At 38.6% G+C, this 15163-nt stretch overlaps 1 protein-coding gene across 1 annotated transcript in view; it reads left to right on the top strand.

Annotated features, from left to right (window-relative positions):
* ARHGAP18 (Rho GTPase activating protein 18) overlaps window positions 1-15163 on the top strand; it is a 135654-nt gene that overhangs the window by 85629 nt on the left and 34862 nt on the right. The window contains exons 6-8 of the mRNA XM_080929226.1: window positions 7574-7739; window positions 10069-10160; window positions 14857-14934. Coding sequence (XP_080785352.1) covers window positions 7574-7739; window positions 10069-10160; window positions 14857-14934 — 336 coding nt within the window. The remainder of the gene's footprint in view (window positions 1-7573; window positions 7740-10068; window positions 10161-14856; window positions 14935-15163) is intronic.

Raw genomic sequence — 15163 nt, 5'->3', positions numbered from 1 at the left:
TAAGCCTCCCTAAGGTGGCCAGTCCTGACACCTCTGTCCACTTTCTTTGTGTTATTTTGAAACACGTTTCTGAATTTTGGTTACCATCTGTAAAGGTTTATATTGCTCAGAAAACAAAAACAGGTTTTAAAAACCGCACAGCCATGTTGCCATTGCTATATCTTTACAATGACAAGTTTTCATCTCAGATACTCAGGTTTTCACATTTCAAATTTTATCTCCATTATTATGACTGTTTCCGTAGTTTGAGAGCCAGGCTCTGCAGGAAACCCACTGGATTTGGTTATGGCATTTAGATTGTCTACCTTTCCCTTCTGTTCCCCTATCCTTCCGTTCCTCTATTTTCCCTTCTGCTTTCCCATCTGTCTGTCTCTGCCCGCCCCCCATTTTATTATTTACCCACTTTTTTTGTTGCTTGTTTTTTGTTGTTCTGGGATCCTTCACGTCTTTAAACTTTATTTGTATTTATTCTTGTCATGTACGTTTATGTGTTGCACACGTGTGTGCATTCTCATTGTATGTATAGGCACTTGCACGTGTGTACAAGTGAGTGCATGTACATGTGGAGGCCTGAGGGTAGTACAGAATAGAGTTTATTCGGGGCATGGGGAGAGGAATTAAGGGGTAATAGGGATAGAGAGAGAGAGAGGAGAGGGTTAGAGAAGTAGAGGCCTGTCATTAGCACATGGAGAGAGAGGGGGAAGGGAAGAGAAGAGGAGGGACAAAGGGACAAGATAGGAGCAAAAGAGCAAGATACCAAGAGAGCAGGACTTTTTTGTTGTTGTTTCTAGGCAAGGTTTCTCTGTGTAGCCCTGTCTATCCTGGTACTCACTGTGTAGACTTTAACACAGAGATTCATCTGCCCCCGCCTCCCACAGTCCCGAGATTAAAGGCATGAGCCAGCACTGTCCATTAGAAGTCTTTAAGTCTCTCTTTCACCTTAGTTATTGCTGGTAAAGGGTGTTTAAATCAAGCCCCAGGGCTTGCTGAAGCAGCTCATCTGGATACCCATCTTTCTGGGAAGATCACCCATCTTAGCTTTCAGGGGCTTGGATTAGGTTATGGCAAGCCCTCACACACACCCCTAGATCTTCTGGTCCCCTCTTGTTCAGAGCGTGATTTCCTTTCTGTGCTATCTTCAGCCCTGCCCTTTGGCGTTTATTGAAGGAACCTTGTTAAATTTAGGTGAGTCTCACCCTCTGATTCCTTCTGTCCCCACAGTATAGTTTCACATCTTCTATATGTTTATAAACTAGTTGATATCAGTTATATAAGATTTGGGTTCCTGGGTTTGATTTGTTCAAGATGCTTTATATGTGGTCACGTGTTCTCTATCAGTCATGAGGTGCTAATATTTTCTTATTTTTCACTTAATATTTGGGATGTTTCTTTTAAGAAAGCAATTACCAAGATAGTTTGTTGTTCTGTTAAAATAAGGTCTCACTTTTTATTTTTGCTTCTTTGGCATCTATTACCAGTGACCAATTCACGTCTGTATATGCTTACAAAAATGGTCTCTTAACCCATAAATTCATACATGTTTAATGATACCATGGGAAAATATCTCTGTGCTTATCTAATGTATTTCCTGCTCAAGACTTAAAAGTGTCTCTATTTGCAAGCAACCTATTCCCATGAAGTAGAAGTAGATATCTTTGCCTTGGCCACAATACTGGGAATGTTCAGTTCTCTGGGCTGGTTCTCACTTGGGAGCCCTGTTCAGTGGAGATATATGTTTTTATCTCCTTTTCTTTCATGATGAGAAACATAGTTCTTTGGAGGTGGCAGCTGACAGTGTGTGTACTGTCAAAAACACCCTTGCTTGTTTATTCTGTATTATTGTGTGACATTATGAAAATGCCAGGGCTGGCCACACTCTGTGTGAGCTTCATAATGATTTAAACTTCCGTTCCTCCAGTCACTTATGTCCTCCTGTATGTCTCAAAGGGGACCTAATACACCAAAGCTCTAAACTGCAGCTTTTTTACAGAGATTATTTTCTGCATGGTTGGGTTAATTTGCTTTGGTTTATTCTTAATATTTAAAGATTGCTTTATCCAAATATTATTTAATTTTTTAAGAGTATCAGATAGTTGTATGACCCAAAAGGTAAATATAAATCAAAGTAAAATAATTATAGCTTCCATCTTTGACTGAACACCGTGTTTAGGCCCTTTTTTAAGAGAACTCTTTGGGTTTGTTTATTTTAAAATATTTATTTGTAGTTTTATGTGATGAGTGTTTTGTTTACATGAATGTATGAGTACCGTGTGTGCCTGGTCAGAAGGAGAGTGTCCGATCCTCTGGAGCTGGAGTTACAGATGGACTATGAACCACTATGCGGGTGCTGGGAACCAAAGCTGCATCAGTGGCAAGAGCACCAAGTGCTCCTAATCAGAGCCATTTCTCCAGCCCTACAGAGCTCTTTTTATATTACTATTCTGTGTTATCCATTTTCCTACAAATATCTGCCCACTGCTCATGTCTTTCTCCATCTCGGTTCTATTTCATTTTATTTCCTTAACTTTTTCGGGTCTCCTAACGTAATAATGCAAAGGCAGCCTTTCCCCTTCTCTACTATGCTCTTCTGTGAGGCTGTGTCATGGTTTATTGAAGCAGTTCTTAGTGACCGACATCTGGTTATTTCCAAACTTTCTCCTAAAATTTAAGGGACCTGTTTTCTCCCTTAATGGGGGAAAGTAGAGGATTTAAAAAATCTGGCATAAAGTACTGATCCCCACCCCCAACTCTCTCTAAAAGGAGTAGAACTCTGTGTGGCAGAGTTCTCATCTCAGAAGATAGAGCCTTGAAGCTAGCAGAGGGGAGACTAAACAAAATAAAGGTGTTACTGATTTTTTCCATTGTCACCCTGAACAATGAAATAAAATATGATTATTTTCCATTTGAGGAAAACCAAAACTCCATCTCTCATTTATTTATTTTTCTGCCCATTGAATTTGTGTTGGACTCCCTTCTTGATGGTGTTTCTGAGGTGCCCGAGTTATGAAGTACCTTTTCTTTATCCACCTTCTGCAGTTTCATGCTCACGTGCGAAACCCCCATTCGTCTTGTGCGAGCTTTCTTTTCATCTCAGTTTTGCTGAACTCTGAACTCAGTCTATCAAGCATTTGAAAGTGCCTTTTCAATGATCAGTACTATACTGTGACTGTCAATCATCTCTGCATATGGTTTTCACTTGCCATGCACCTGTTCGTTTCTGTAAGCATGGTTCAGAAATGACTTCTATGTGTGGGCATGCAGTATAGGTCACACAAGTCCTGAACATGGTTGATGAAGTGACTATCTGCTGGTGCCACACTAAGCAGGTATCTGAAGAGATAGTTCCAATTTGTCACTACCCTTCTCTTCCCCTGTAATAAACAGGTTTTCTGTAATGGCCGCTCTCTGGTGACCTCATTTCTCACTTTTCCCTCTTCAGGTAGCACTGGGCAGTATTTGTAAATTCTTTATGGGCTCACAGTGGACTCACATTTCCTCTCTTACATTGGAAATCACATTTAATATCAAGGTGCAGCTGTGTATAATCCATTGATTATACTTTACGCTCATTTCTCGAGTGACCTCTGTGAGAGAGATCCTGGTTTTTAAATGTACAAATAAGTTAGATGATGTAGCACAGTGGGGCCTGGCTCTGTGAGCGAGTTTTGCTCTTGATTTCCACCTTGATGCTCCATTGGGAGTGGCTGATGACTAGAAGGATCAGGGTCAGTGTTACTGCCAAAGTCTAAGACATTCCCACCACCTGACTCCAACAGAAGGGCCCAGTCAGAGAGAACTACATCACCAATTTATGGTGTTCAGAATCTCTAACAAACTTATGCATTATGGAAATGTTATGTTTTCTTTTATTTCTTTTTTTTAAAGACATTATTTAAAAATACATTATTCCAAAGGTAAGACACATGACTCTTACTGAAACATCACTATTTCATCTGAGCCAAAGAGCTGAACCATTCAGTCTACTAAACACACACACACACACACACACACACAAAATGATAGGAAACTTCATAAATATTTAAAACAGCCACTATGAATTAAACATTGGCATAAACAGCCAACTCCTTTATTAAGCACAATGTTTAAATAAATAAATAAACAAGCCTGTGACATATATTGTTAGGTAAATGAAATGTTTGTACTAATAATATTTCAGGTTTCTCTAAACATTTACCTTGGGTAATACTTTTATGTAATTATATTACATGGCTTATTAGACCCAAAGCAAGTGATTTTAATGAAACACTTTAACTGTTGTTTTTTTAAAACATGTGAATGGTTCAGTTGGTCTGAAAACATAGCTTTTAACAGCAGCACAGAGCTGTGCATGAGAAAAATGGGGTGCGTTTTTTCTGGGGGATGCTGATGTGGCTCACAGACAGGTGTTTGTCCAGCACATGTAAGGCCCAAGATTGTATTTAACAAATGAAAGCGTAGAAAATGTGACAGATCATTAGGCAATGTAGAACATGAAAGGAGTGAATGCAGGTATATGGGCAACCGGATAAAAACCTAGTCCTTGGCAGGTGGAGGCAGGAAGATTTTGAATGTGTGCTGTGTCTGGGCTGCAAGGAGACCCTGTTTCAAACAAAAACAAAACAAATGAAAAACCAAACAAACCTAACAGAGGAACAACACTGGTAAAATAGCTTCACCATGGTCATCCTATCTGTGTTGGGTATGTCTGCATTCTTTCACTAAACTGTTGGAGAGCACCTTAAACATGCTAAGCCAAAGACACTGGGGCTGGAGAGGTGATCAGGATGTAGCCCTGCTCTTGAGTGGCTCCCTCCATCAATTAGACCATCCCTACCTGCTTTGGTAGATGAGGAAGTGGAATAGAACAGCAATGTTGCCTGATAGGGCAGTCAGAGGATGATGTCGTTGTCTAGATGGATATGCTCAAATACTCCTAAAAGCCTAATTCCCATTCTAGAGAAATTTTCTGCAGAATAGAATGAGATATCATTTAACAAATATGAATATTACTTTTTTTCTTACCTGGCCATCCCATGTAGGGAAAAACAAAAGACATTTAAAAATGATTTTTAAAATTCACTGAAAAAAAAAAAATAGAGGAATAGATTAGGCATGGGGGTACATGTCTGCATCTCAACACCTTGATGGAGAAGGCCAGGGGAATCAAGTTAAAGGCCAGTTTTTGCTCTGTGGGAAATTGGAGACTGCTCTGGCTATATGACTCAAAATTCCCATATATTTGGTGCAAGTATAGTTAGTGTGTGTGTGTGTGTGTGTGTGTGTGTGTGTGTGTGTGTGTACATACATGTGTACTTGATAGTCTCTTAATGCTAACATGCGCCACTCTACTTGTGAGGCTGGGTGGTATGGTAGGATCTGTGAAATTTCTACATTTTACAAATGAAGAAATAAGAAATAGAAGGTGGTATTATGTTTATATGTGTTTTTTCTCTCTTTCTTTCTTCCCCACCCTCTCCCTATTACCTCCAATATATCTATCTACTCCACTTCCATCTATCTGTTCCTCCTCCCTTCTTCCTCTCCTTCTGTTTCCTAGCCACTAAGAAAGTTTGACTAACATGCTCCCCTCCCTACTGCCATGGACTGAAACCATGAGCAAAATAAAAATTTTCCCTTAAGTTATATTGTCCAAACAATTTGCCACAGAGATGAAGCCTGAATTCAGCCAGTAGGGTATGGAGACAGGACATGCCCCCTGCTGTGAGTAGGGTGTGGAGACAGGACACGCCCCCTGCTGTGAGTGGGGTATGGGGACAGGACACGCTCCCTACTGTGTAGCTCCTCAGTCCCCACTCAGTTCCCACTCAGTCCCCACTCAGCATTGCACCACCGAGGTTACATGAACTTAAAATGTTCTTAGACTCCACCTTTTCTAGTGCCCTACTGTTCTACTTTAATAGTTTCAGAGGAAAAGAACTTACTGCCAGAGGTCAGAAAGACGCATTTTCTTTTTTGGTGGACATTTAAGCCCTCTGGAGTTGAGTGTACTTGAAAGGGTACTCAATCCCCCAAAGTTTCTGATGTTAACAATTGCTCTATGTTCTACTAAAAAATGGTTGCTCAAACATTTATGGCCTCATAATTCTATTGTGCTCTTAAGATGATTTAAGACCTCAGAAACTTTTGTATGCATGAATTAACCTATGAATATAAGTAATTAAGACAGTCTTACTCTGTAGCTAGGCTGCTCTGAAATCACTGTGTAACCCATGTTGGCCCCAAACTCACAGCAATCCTCCAGCCTTAGCCTTTTGAGTACTAGGATTAAAAATGTGTACCGTGTCTGTCACTCTGAATATTTATTATATCAGAAATTAAAATTTGGCTGTGAGACTATATCTCAGTAATAAACTGCTGGGTGAACATAGGCTTCTTGCCACACAAGAACAAGATGCTAGTTTGATTGTTGGTATGCGAAAAACAAATAAAAAAACCTTTGTTTGATTTCTAACAACAAAAAACATCTTCAGTTAAGAAATTGAAATACATTATCATCAACTATTATTATTGGCAAGAATACCTTTTTAAAAACAGAAACTTTTTATATTTTTGTCTGTTGGAATATACATGTCATTTACTTCTGGAAAGCTCAGCACACCATGGGAGAATTGGCATGGCAAAGAAAGAAAATATGTCTTACTGTGTTATTAATGTTAATTTGGGGCTCATAAGCTTAGCCTCTTGGACTAACTGGTACCCTCAATGTTCCCTTGACCACACTTGGAAAATGAGTGTTTCAGAGGGAATCTGTTGACTGTCTTAGTGAATCAATGTAGGAATTCATGGCAGCCCCTGCCTCCCCAAACACTCTTGATATCATGGTCTTTTAATTAATCTACTATCATTTTTTTTTCAGTAAACATAGTGGGGCTGTAATTTGCACTAAATACAGTAGAGAAATTTGTTGGTTTATTTTGTATCATTTAATGTGTTTGATGATAACGAAGGCTGAATCATTAACTTTAATAATAAACCCACAAAACAACATACCACCACTTAAAGACCTGTGATCCTGGGTAGAATCTTGGCCTGAATATGTCCAACAGTAAAGCAGTAATAATAGCAGACACGGCAGTAGTTTAGTTGTATTGATCATTAGAACTTCACAGCACACCCCGAATGTGGAGACCTTCTCTTTCTCCCTTCCCTCTTTCTCTTTCTCATCCTAACTATCAGGAAGAACAGCTTCTCAGTTGTCCAGTCCCATAGCTAGTCAGTAGCGGGATAACCTGTGACCCCTCTGACTTGAAAGTCCAGCCTCTCCAACTCCAACAGTGGCCAGCTTTCCTTTGTCGATCTTACTGGTCTTAATGACAATTTAAGAGAGCATCATGCATGTTGAAGGTACTTGGGACATCCTAAGTCCATCCTCCTGAACACAACTGTTCTTCCTCTTACTTACTTTTGGCAGGTCATCTAACCTCTCTTCCTCTTTGTTCCCTGCCTGGCACCCGAGTATCACTTCTTGCCATAGTTAGAATGTTTTCATTACAAAAGGTAAAAGAAATGATAGATACTGATAACCTTTATTATTTTAATTAATTTTTTTTAGAGATTCAGACTGCCAAAAGATAAAACAGGTACAACCAGGATTGGAGACTTGGCACCCCAAGACATGAAGAAAGTTTGCTATCTATCCCTGATTGAACTCACTGCCCTGTATGACGTGTTGGGCGTGGAACTCAAACAACAAAAAGCTGTGAAAATCAAAACCAGAGGTAAAGTTAGAGTTGCTTCCTATGTAGCAAAAATGGAGTTGGGTCTTGGGTGTTATTCTTGGTGGTCCAATGGAACACCAACCAAATAAATTTGAGACTTGAGTACATCTGGAGTTCAAGTTCTCAATTGCTGATAAACGGAAAAACATAACCATAAATTAATTCTCAGAAAAAGGAATTTCAATTTAAAGAATTATCATGCTCATGGTTTCCTCTTTAGAAAACTATATGCTTGAGAAAGAAGCCTTTGGTAAATCTGTTTATTTTCAAAACCAGGTCTTAGCAAATGGCTTTCAAGAGGTTGCTCTTGAATGACTACTTTTATTATTTTGTAATGAAATATGGGATAGTTAACAATCTGTCCCTGGGTTTACCCACCTTCTATTTTAAAATTTAAATTTAGCTTTTTGGTTTTGTGTGCTTATGATGTTCATATAGGCATGCAAGCCTTACAGTATGCATCTGAAGGTCAGAACAGTTCTTGTGGGGCTGTTCCTTTTCTACTGTGGGTTTCAGGGATTGCACAGAAAGCCCTTTGACCTGATGAACAATGACCCTCTACTCTCAGTTTAAGAGCATTTGACCAAACGTTCCTTTCTCGCCGGAGAAAGCAATGCTAGTCTGAGATGCAGTGCCAGTACATTGTTTTCATGCTCCATGCACCATCTCTATTTTGCAAGCAGCTTTCTTAATCTAACGTAGCCACAGACTAATTCCCATAACATGATAGAGAACAGACACCTTCTTATTATTCTCTTCTTTTCTTGGTCTGGAAGTCCAGGTAATTTTCTACTGACAAAGCCTTTTTTGTTTAGGAATCTCTGTTCTCCAGTTTAACCTTACAGGTGTCTCCTAAAGAGGCACTGGGAATAAGGATTATTGAGTTGCTATGGCAACATGAGCCAAGACAAGTATGTACCTGCTTTAAGTTGTAGAGACAGTTTCTCTGAAGGGAAGAGCTGTACCTTTCCTATCTTTCCTGTGTGTCTTTGTCAAGGTAGACCATACATGCTCTGTTCTCTGCTCAGCTCTCTGGAGTGTGTTAGCTTAAGGCTTGCCGTGGTGAATTTCTAAGTTCATTGGTACTTTTGGCTTCCCTCAAGTCCTCGTGAAGAACAAAGAATTCAAATGCTTCTGTCAAAACTCATTATTTTTCTCTGTCCAAGTATAAAGTAGGGATATAGTTTGAACAGCTTTGACTGCATGCCCACGATTTTAAAGGGGGCTTTCAGAGATGTCTTGTTGTTGTTTGTTTGTTTGTTTTTATTTAATTTTCTTATACTTTGGGTTTTCTTATATGTTGGAGAGAGAGATGTTAAAATGTTCTTAAACATCTCTGACACCCTTCAAATGAAAACCCAGGACATTTGTAGTTTTTAAAAATACATACAGTGCTTATTCAAAATACTTATACCCTCAGTGCTTTGAGTCCTTGAGAATAATTACCTGCTTGATGAGCAGACCAAAAGGCAAACCTATTATTTTTTCAAATGGCTTCTCTATGTCCAGTGTCTGCCCTCATACAATAGACAAGCCTCTTCTTCTTGCCCACAGACTTGTTATTTCTTGATTGTGTCATTCCTGAAGGACAGAGTTCTCACATCTATTATAACCCTCAGCCCAGAAGAAGGTCATAGGATGGAGTTATATTCATTTGAAACTTAAGGCACAAAAGATGAGTTTGGAAAATGTATAAATATTACTCATCTTTACACACACACACACACACACACACACACACACAAAACACATCACACACACAGACACACACATGAAGAGGGACAGACAGAGACAGACAGACACTTAGCATGTGCTCAAAAAGTTTAAAATGTAACAATACTAGATACCTACTACATTTTGGAAGGCACATTTATAGAACATGATTGTAAAATTAGCTGAATTCTCAGAAGGCAAATAATTATATGTAACTGTATTGGGGAATGTTCAAATCCATTCAATAAAGGGGGGTGTTGATGACTTATGTCTAATTATACATCAGAAGTTTTAATTTGCCTGTATCTCAACAACTGTTTGAATAGTTTGCATGTCCTGACAGTAGTATGTTTATTTTATGCATCAGCTTGCTCTTTCTAATCATTTCACTGATGATTTGCAATCATTAGTTCAGGTACCTGTCCCGGCTAGATTGTTTTAGAGGACAGAGCCATGATTAGGCTGTTTTGGCTGTGTCGACCCAGTGGCTTCATACCAAGTGGTGTCACCCCCATACTATAATAATATGATCAATAAATGACAATGTAAGAAATCTCACATTTTTAGTCTTTATTACTGGTTGATGGAAGTGAAGAGCTTTGTTTTCTCGTTGCAGACTCTGGTCTTTTTGGTATTCCTTTAACTTCATTGCTAGAACAAGATCAAAGAAAAGTGCCTGGAACACGGATACCCTTGATCTTTCAAAAAGTAAGTAGGGCCTGGATTGGCCAGGGCTATGTGAACATTCTTAAGCTAATGGTGGCCTTTCACACTCAGGTTGTTAGAATGCAGTTTTCCAATTGGTATGCTGTTTTACTTTATACTTTGATTTTCTATTCAGGAAGCAAATTTATTTCAAGGGCTCATAACTTTTATCTCATGGTGATGCTTTCTGTTGATATCACTGTAGCTATGATTACCTGGTATCATTTTCTTGTCCTATATTAGCTGCCTTTGTGTAATTGAGATTTCAATTCCATAATACATAGGAGCAGGAACTGTGTATAAATTCCCAGGGAAATTGTATCCTCATGAATATTTCATGCATGTATGTATTTCTCAAGCTTTCTGATTTGCAGTAGGGATGTCCAACTTAATTTAGCAGTGCCTATGTGCAGAGTAGGCAAAGAAACCATAAAGTAGAATTAGAAAATGATTGCTAAACTATAAAGGCATTTCTGGAGTCACCACTCAGTTATTCATAAAAGGATTATCTGTAGCAATAAAAAGAATTTCAGCTCAGCCTCTAAGCCATCATTGTGCAAAACAGATTACATTGGATAACATCTAAGAAGACACAAGAAAAAATGCAGGCCAGACAGCCATGGACTTCCCAAGATCTAGATCCTTCGCACCAGCCTCAGTGTATAGGTTTCTGTAATTTCTCAAACAGTAGAGATGGGGTTTGACTTGGGTTACCCAGCCGATCTTAAGGCTCGTTCTATTTGACGCTCACAGTTCTGTTCCCCATCCATTACTATCCATGTTAGTCATTCCTTTCTCGCTCTTGTCCTTTATCCATTGTTTTTCTTACATTGAAAAGATGGGTTTACTACACAAGGAGGATTCTAAAGCAATATCTGCCTTGGGTCAAATCCTGCAGAATCAATATATGTCTGTGTCTCTATACCTATCTGTCTCTGCATCCAAGCTTGTATCTAACATGTCTTTAGAGTTGTTCTATCATGGCCTGTTGAACCTGTATCAGCATTAATAGTTCATAACAGTTATTGGGATAGGATAAAAAATAGAGACTCCACATTCCATTTTTTTTAAAGGATGGAGTTACTATACAAAGATGGAGTCTAAATCTATATCCCTGCAATATCTGCCTTAGGTCAAGTCCTCTAGAATCAATAGAACCTCTATGTCTCTAGCTATACTTATATCTATGCCCATGTCTTTGTTTATACCTATATCTAAGTGGAAAGGTTTCTTTTAATGATTTTGTTCATGCAGCTAATGGGACCCAGCAAGTCTGATAATGTGGAACAAGAGACCAGGAGAGCCACTTGAGCAAAAATTGATGCTGCAGTCCTGAGGAAGAAAGTTTCTTTGCAAACCTTTGGCTTTGCTTTTGCATCTTCACCTGATGGGAGAAGGCTCACCATTCCACAGAGGGTGACCTGCATGCCTTAAACTCAGTAATTCATATGTTGGTCACTTTTAAAAAGATACTGTCATCAAAGCCTCTAGACTAGTGTTTGACTGAACCTCTGTGCTAAACAGACTGGCACACACAGCTCCACATGACATGGAGAACTCTGTTGAATTTAGATTCATATTAGGTTCATTGAAGCTTCAGTCTGTATCAGGCTGAATACTGACTGTGGTCTTCCTCAAAAAAAAATTCTTTTCTCAACTTTCTTAAAATTTTGATTTAACTTAGTTAGTTTATATTTTTTTTAAGATTTTAGAGGCTCTGCAGCCTACTATTTTGAATTAGTATTTCAGTTAATATGAATTACTAATTCATATTAACAATAAAGGGGCGATTATAGAGTTGGCTCCTAGGTCACTTTCCATAGTTTGCATTGGCTGTTTGTTTTAGTAAATAACGCAGAGAGATGTGCTGTGAGAAGCCATCTTTTGATTATTGGCCTACTGCTCACTGTCTGCCCTTCAACTTTGTAAAAGAGGGGGGAAAGGAAACACCTGATTTTGAGAAACGTTTCACTCCCAGATTCCAAAGGGTTCATCTTTAACATTTCACTCCCAGATTCCAAAGGGTTCATCTTTAACATTTCCCTCCCAGATTCCAATGGGTTCATCTTTAACATTTCCCTCCCAGATTCCAAAGGGTTCATCTTTAACATTTCACTCCCAGATTCCAAAGGGTTCATCTTTAACATTTCACTCCCAGATTCCAAAGGGTTCATCTTTAACGTTGAGGAAACAACGTTCAACAGGTGACACTAACCAGCTTCCCTGATACCAGTTAATTTTATCTGTCACTTTCCTTGCTTTGCCTTTTCTTTCCTTCCTCACCCCTCAGGGGCAAAGAACTGCTTCATTTTAATAGCACATTGTTTTTTAGAAGAAAAATGTTCACTTTATGGAAAAAGTGCATTTTCTGATGAAATTTTCAAATCTAATGTCATTGTTGTCCCGATGATCACCCAAGTCAGTGTTGTGCCAAAAGAGAGTGATTTAATTCCCGTTTTATATTTCAGCACACACACACACACACACACACACACACACACACACACATCCATGCATCCACATAAATATATTAAATATATATATATATATAGTTTATATTCTGAGAAATATGGAGCATCAATAAAATATGAAAAACCCAAGTTTCACCAGATAGCACAATTATGTATAGTTATTTTTGTCTATATTAGATCTTAAACATTAAAAAAAAGTTGCAATATGTTTCCTGTTAATATAAAAGCAAATAATATAGCTAATTAATAACGTAGCTAAAACGTGATTTTCAAAGTGAGAAATAGGAGATAGCACATGGTATTGTTTGGGACAGTACACTGTAACTCAATGTTGGGATCCAGCACTGGACACCACTAGGAAAAGATTCAGAATTCAGAAATGAATCTCAATTAGCTGTTTTGCAGCCATGATATATTTTTTCTGTACTTAATAAAAGTAAAAGGTGTAGAGGGATAAAAACTAATTGACTTCAGCAACCTGCATTCTATTGGATGTTTTAATAAGACATGCAAATATTTTATAAGGTGAAATAAAATGAAAATTGGTCGTACATGGAACGTTTTAATATCTGGCATGAAATACTTTATTGAATGATGTCCTTCTAATCTCAAATAATTCATAATTATTTTTACTTCGAGTTCCTCTGCAGCGGTACTTGAAAGATGTGGTTCTAGGAAAATTTGAATTTTAAAAATTGATGCACTTCTTTGACTAGTCAGTGGTGCCTCATCCAATAATGTATTCCTAGGAGAATTTGAGACTGCATCTGTCTATATATGTGGGTTTCCTGGTCAAAATTGATTCCCTAGTTAGGGCAAAATAGGTGGTTAGGGAAAAGTCACCAATACTTCAGTATCCACGTGCTGATTTTGGTAAATCTGATTTGGAACTTGTAGAGCAGAGGTCCTGAAGCCTACCAAGGCATGCTAGGTATTGTCTCTTCCAGACACTTTCATGTGAGAGGGGCAGTGGTACTCTCTCTGATCTATGGAGTGTGATAAACCATTAACAGAGGGTCCCTGAAGAAAGTATTACTTCTCAAATATTCTTTTCTACTCTGGGAGATTTCATGCCCCAACGTGCACAGAGAACATTTAACTAAGATTGAAAATGCAGGAAGGCCATGTCTGGTTTTCATGAAGCAGAAGACTTTTGAGAAGACAGGATGGGCTACAGGAAAGAAGCATCTAGTGCTAGTAATTGCCTTGTATTTATGAGGAGGTCGAGGAAAGTGATTTCCTTATGCATGGCAGAGGATGCTCTGTCCTCAGTAAGCTTCTCCATGTACTGCCTAAGGGATGTGGGATCCAGGTTTCCCAACTGGATACAACTGGATGCTCTCTGACAGGGGCACACCACCCTTAGTTTCCTCACAGCTTTTTAGCAATTTGCCTCTGTAATATTCCCTACTTGACTAATTTTAAACAGCTTTTAATATTTACTCAGTTTTTAAATTATGTGTCTTTGCATGTGATTTTGTGTATGTGGATGCAGGTGTCTACAAAGACCAAAGGCATCATGGTGATCTCCCTCCACCTGGAGTTACAGGCAATTGTGAATACCTATACAATAGCCAAGATTGGAATTTGACTCCTCTGAAAGAGTAGTACATACTCTTGACCACTGAGCCATTTCTCTAGCCCCTTGGCTGCTACATTTTCATGTTAATTTATTTTAGTGGAGTCATTGCTCTAGATTCATGCCCATTCATTGAGTGTTGGTATTACTTAGAAGCCCCCTTTGAAAACATTTTTCTTTAAGCTTGGTACTACAAGCTTAAAAGGAATATTAGCAACAGTTTTTTTTTTTTCATATAAGAATACTGTTCCCTGAAACAAATTAAACACAGTATATAAATGTGAAAATAACTGTAATTGCATGACATTTATTTGATTGCACAGTGCATGTTGCTGGAAAAGCAAGAGTAGCGTTCTGAGTTGCTTTTACACAGAGAACATCTTTTCTCTGATCCTGTGGAGAGGCCCAGCTGTCGTGTGGAATTATACATTTCTTTTGACAAAGGAGAAAAAGACAAACCTTTTCAGATTACAACTCAGGTTTCTGTATGTTTAGTTTTGAAGATTCTGGTCCCATACCACTCAGCACCTCATCACATCCAGTTTGTATGCCATTGGAATCACCTTGTACTTATTGCAATGGGGGGCAGATGTTAAACTGTACCATTTAACACAGACCAAGATCAAAATGTTTCTTGACTTACCTGCAGTTGATTTCTCGAATTGAAGAAGGAGGCCTGGAAACCGAGGGTCTTCTACGGATCCCAGGAGCAGCCATGAGAATCAAGGTAACCGGAACGCTCCCATTCTCTTAAATGTGCAATTTTATTGCTTACCTATGCTTGTGAATTTTAAAGGCCAACTTAGCCTCCCCACCATCCCTTATTCTTGTTAGAAGAGGAGATAAAAGAGCAAAACGTATGAACGTTCAGTAGTTTATTGTTTCTCTATCAACTCCTTCTGGCTTGCTATAAGTTTTTTATTTTTCAAATCCCCACATCACCTATTATAATTCTG

This window comes from Micromys minutus (genome assembly GCF_963924665.1).
Source record: "Micromys minutus genome assembly, chromosome: 15".
NCBI lineage: Eukaryota > Metazoa > Chordata > Mammalia > Rodentia > Muridae > Micromys > Micromys minutus.
Note: the sequence above shows the minus strand (reverse complement) of the source record. Positions and strands in the feature narration are given on the sequence as shown.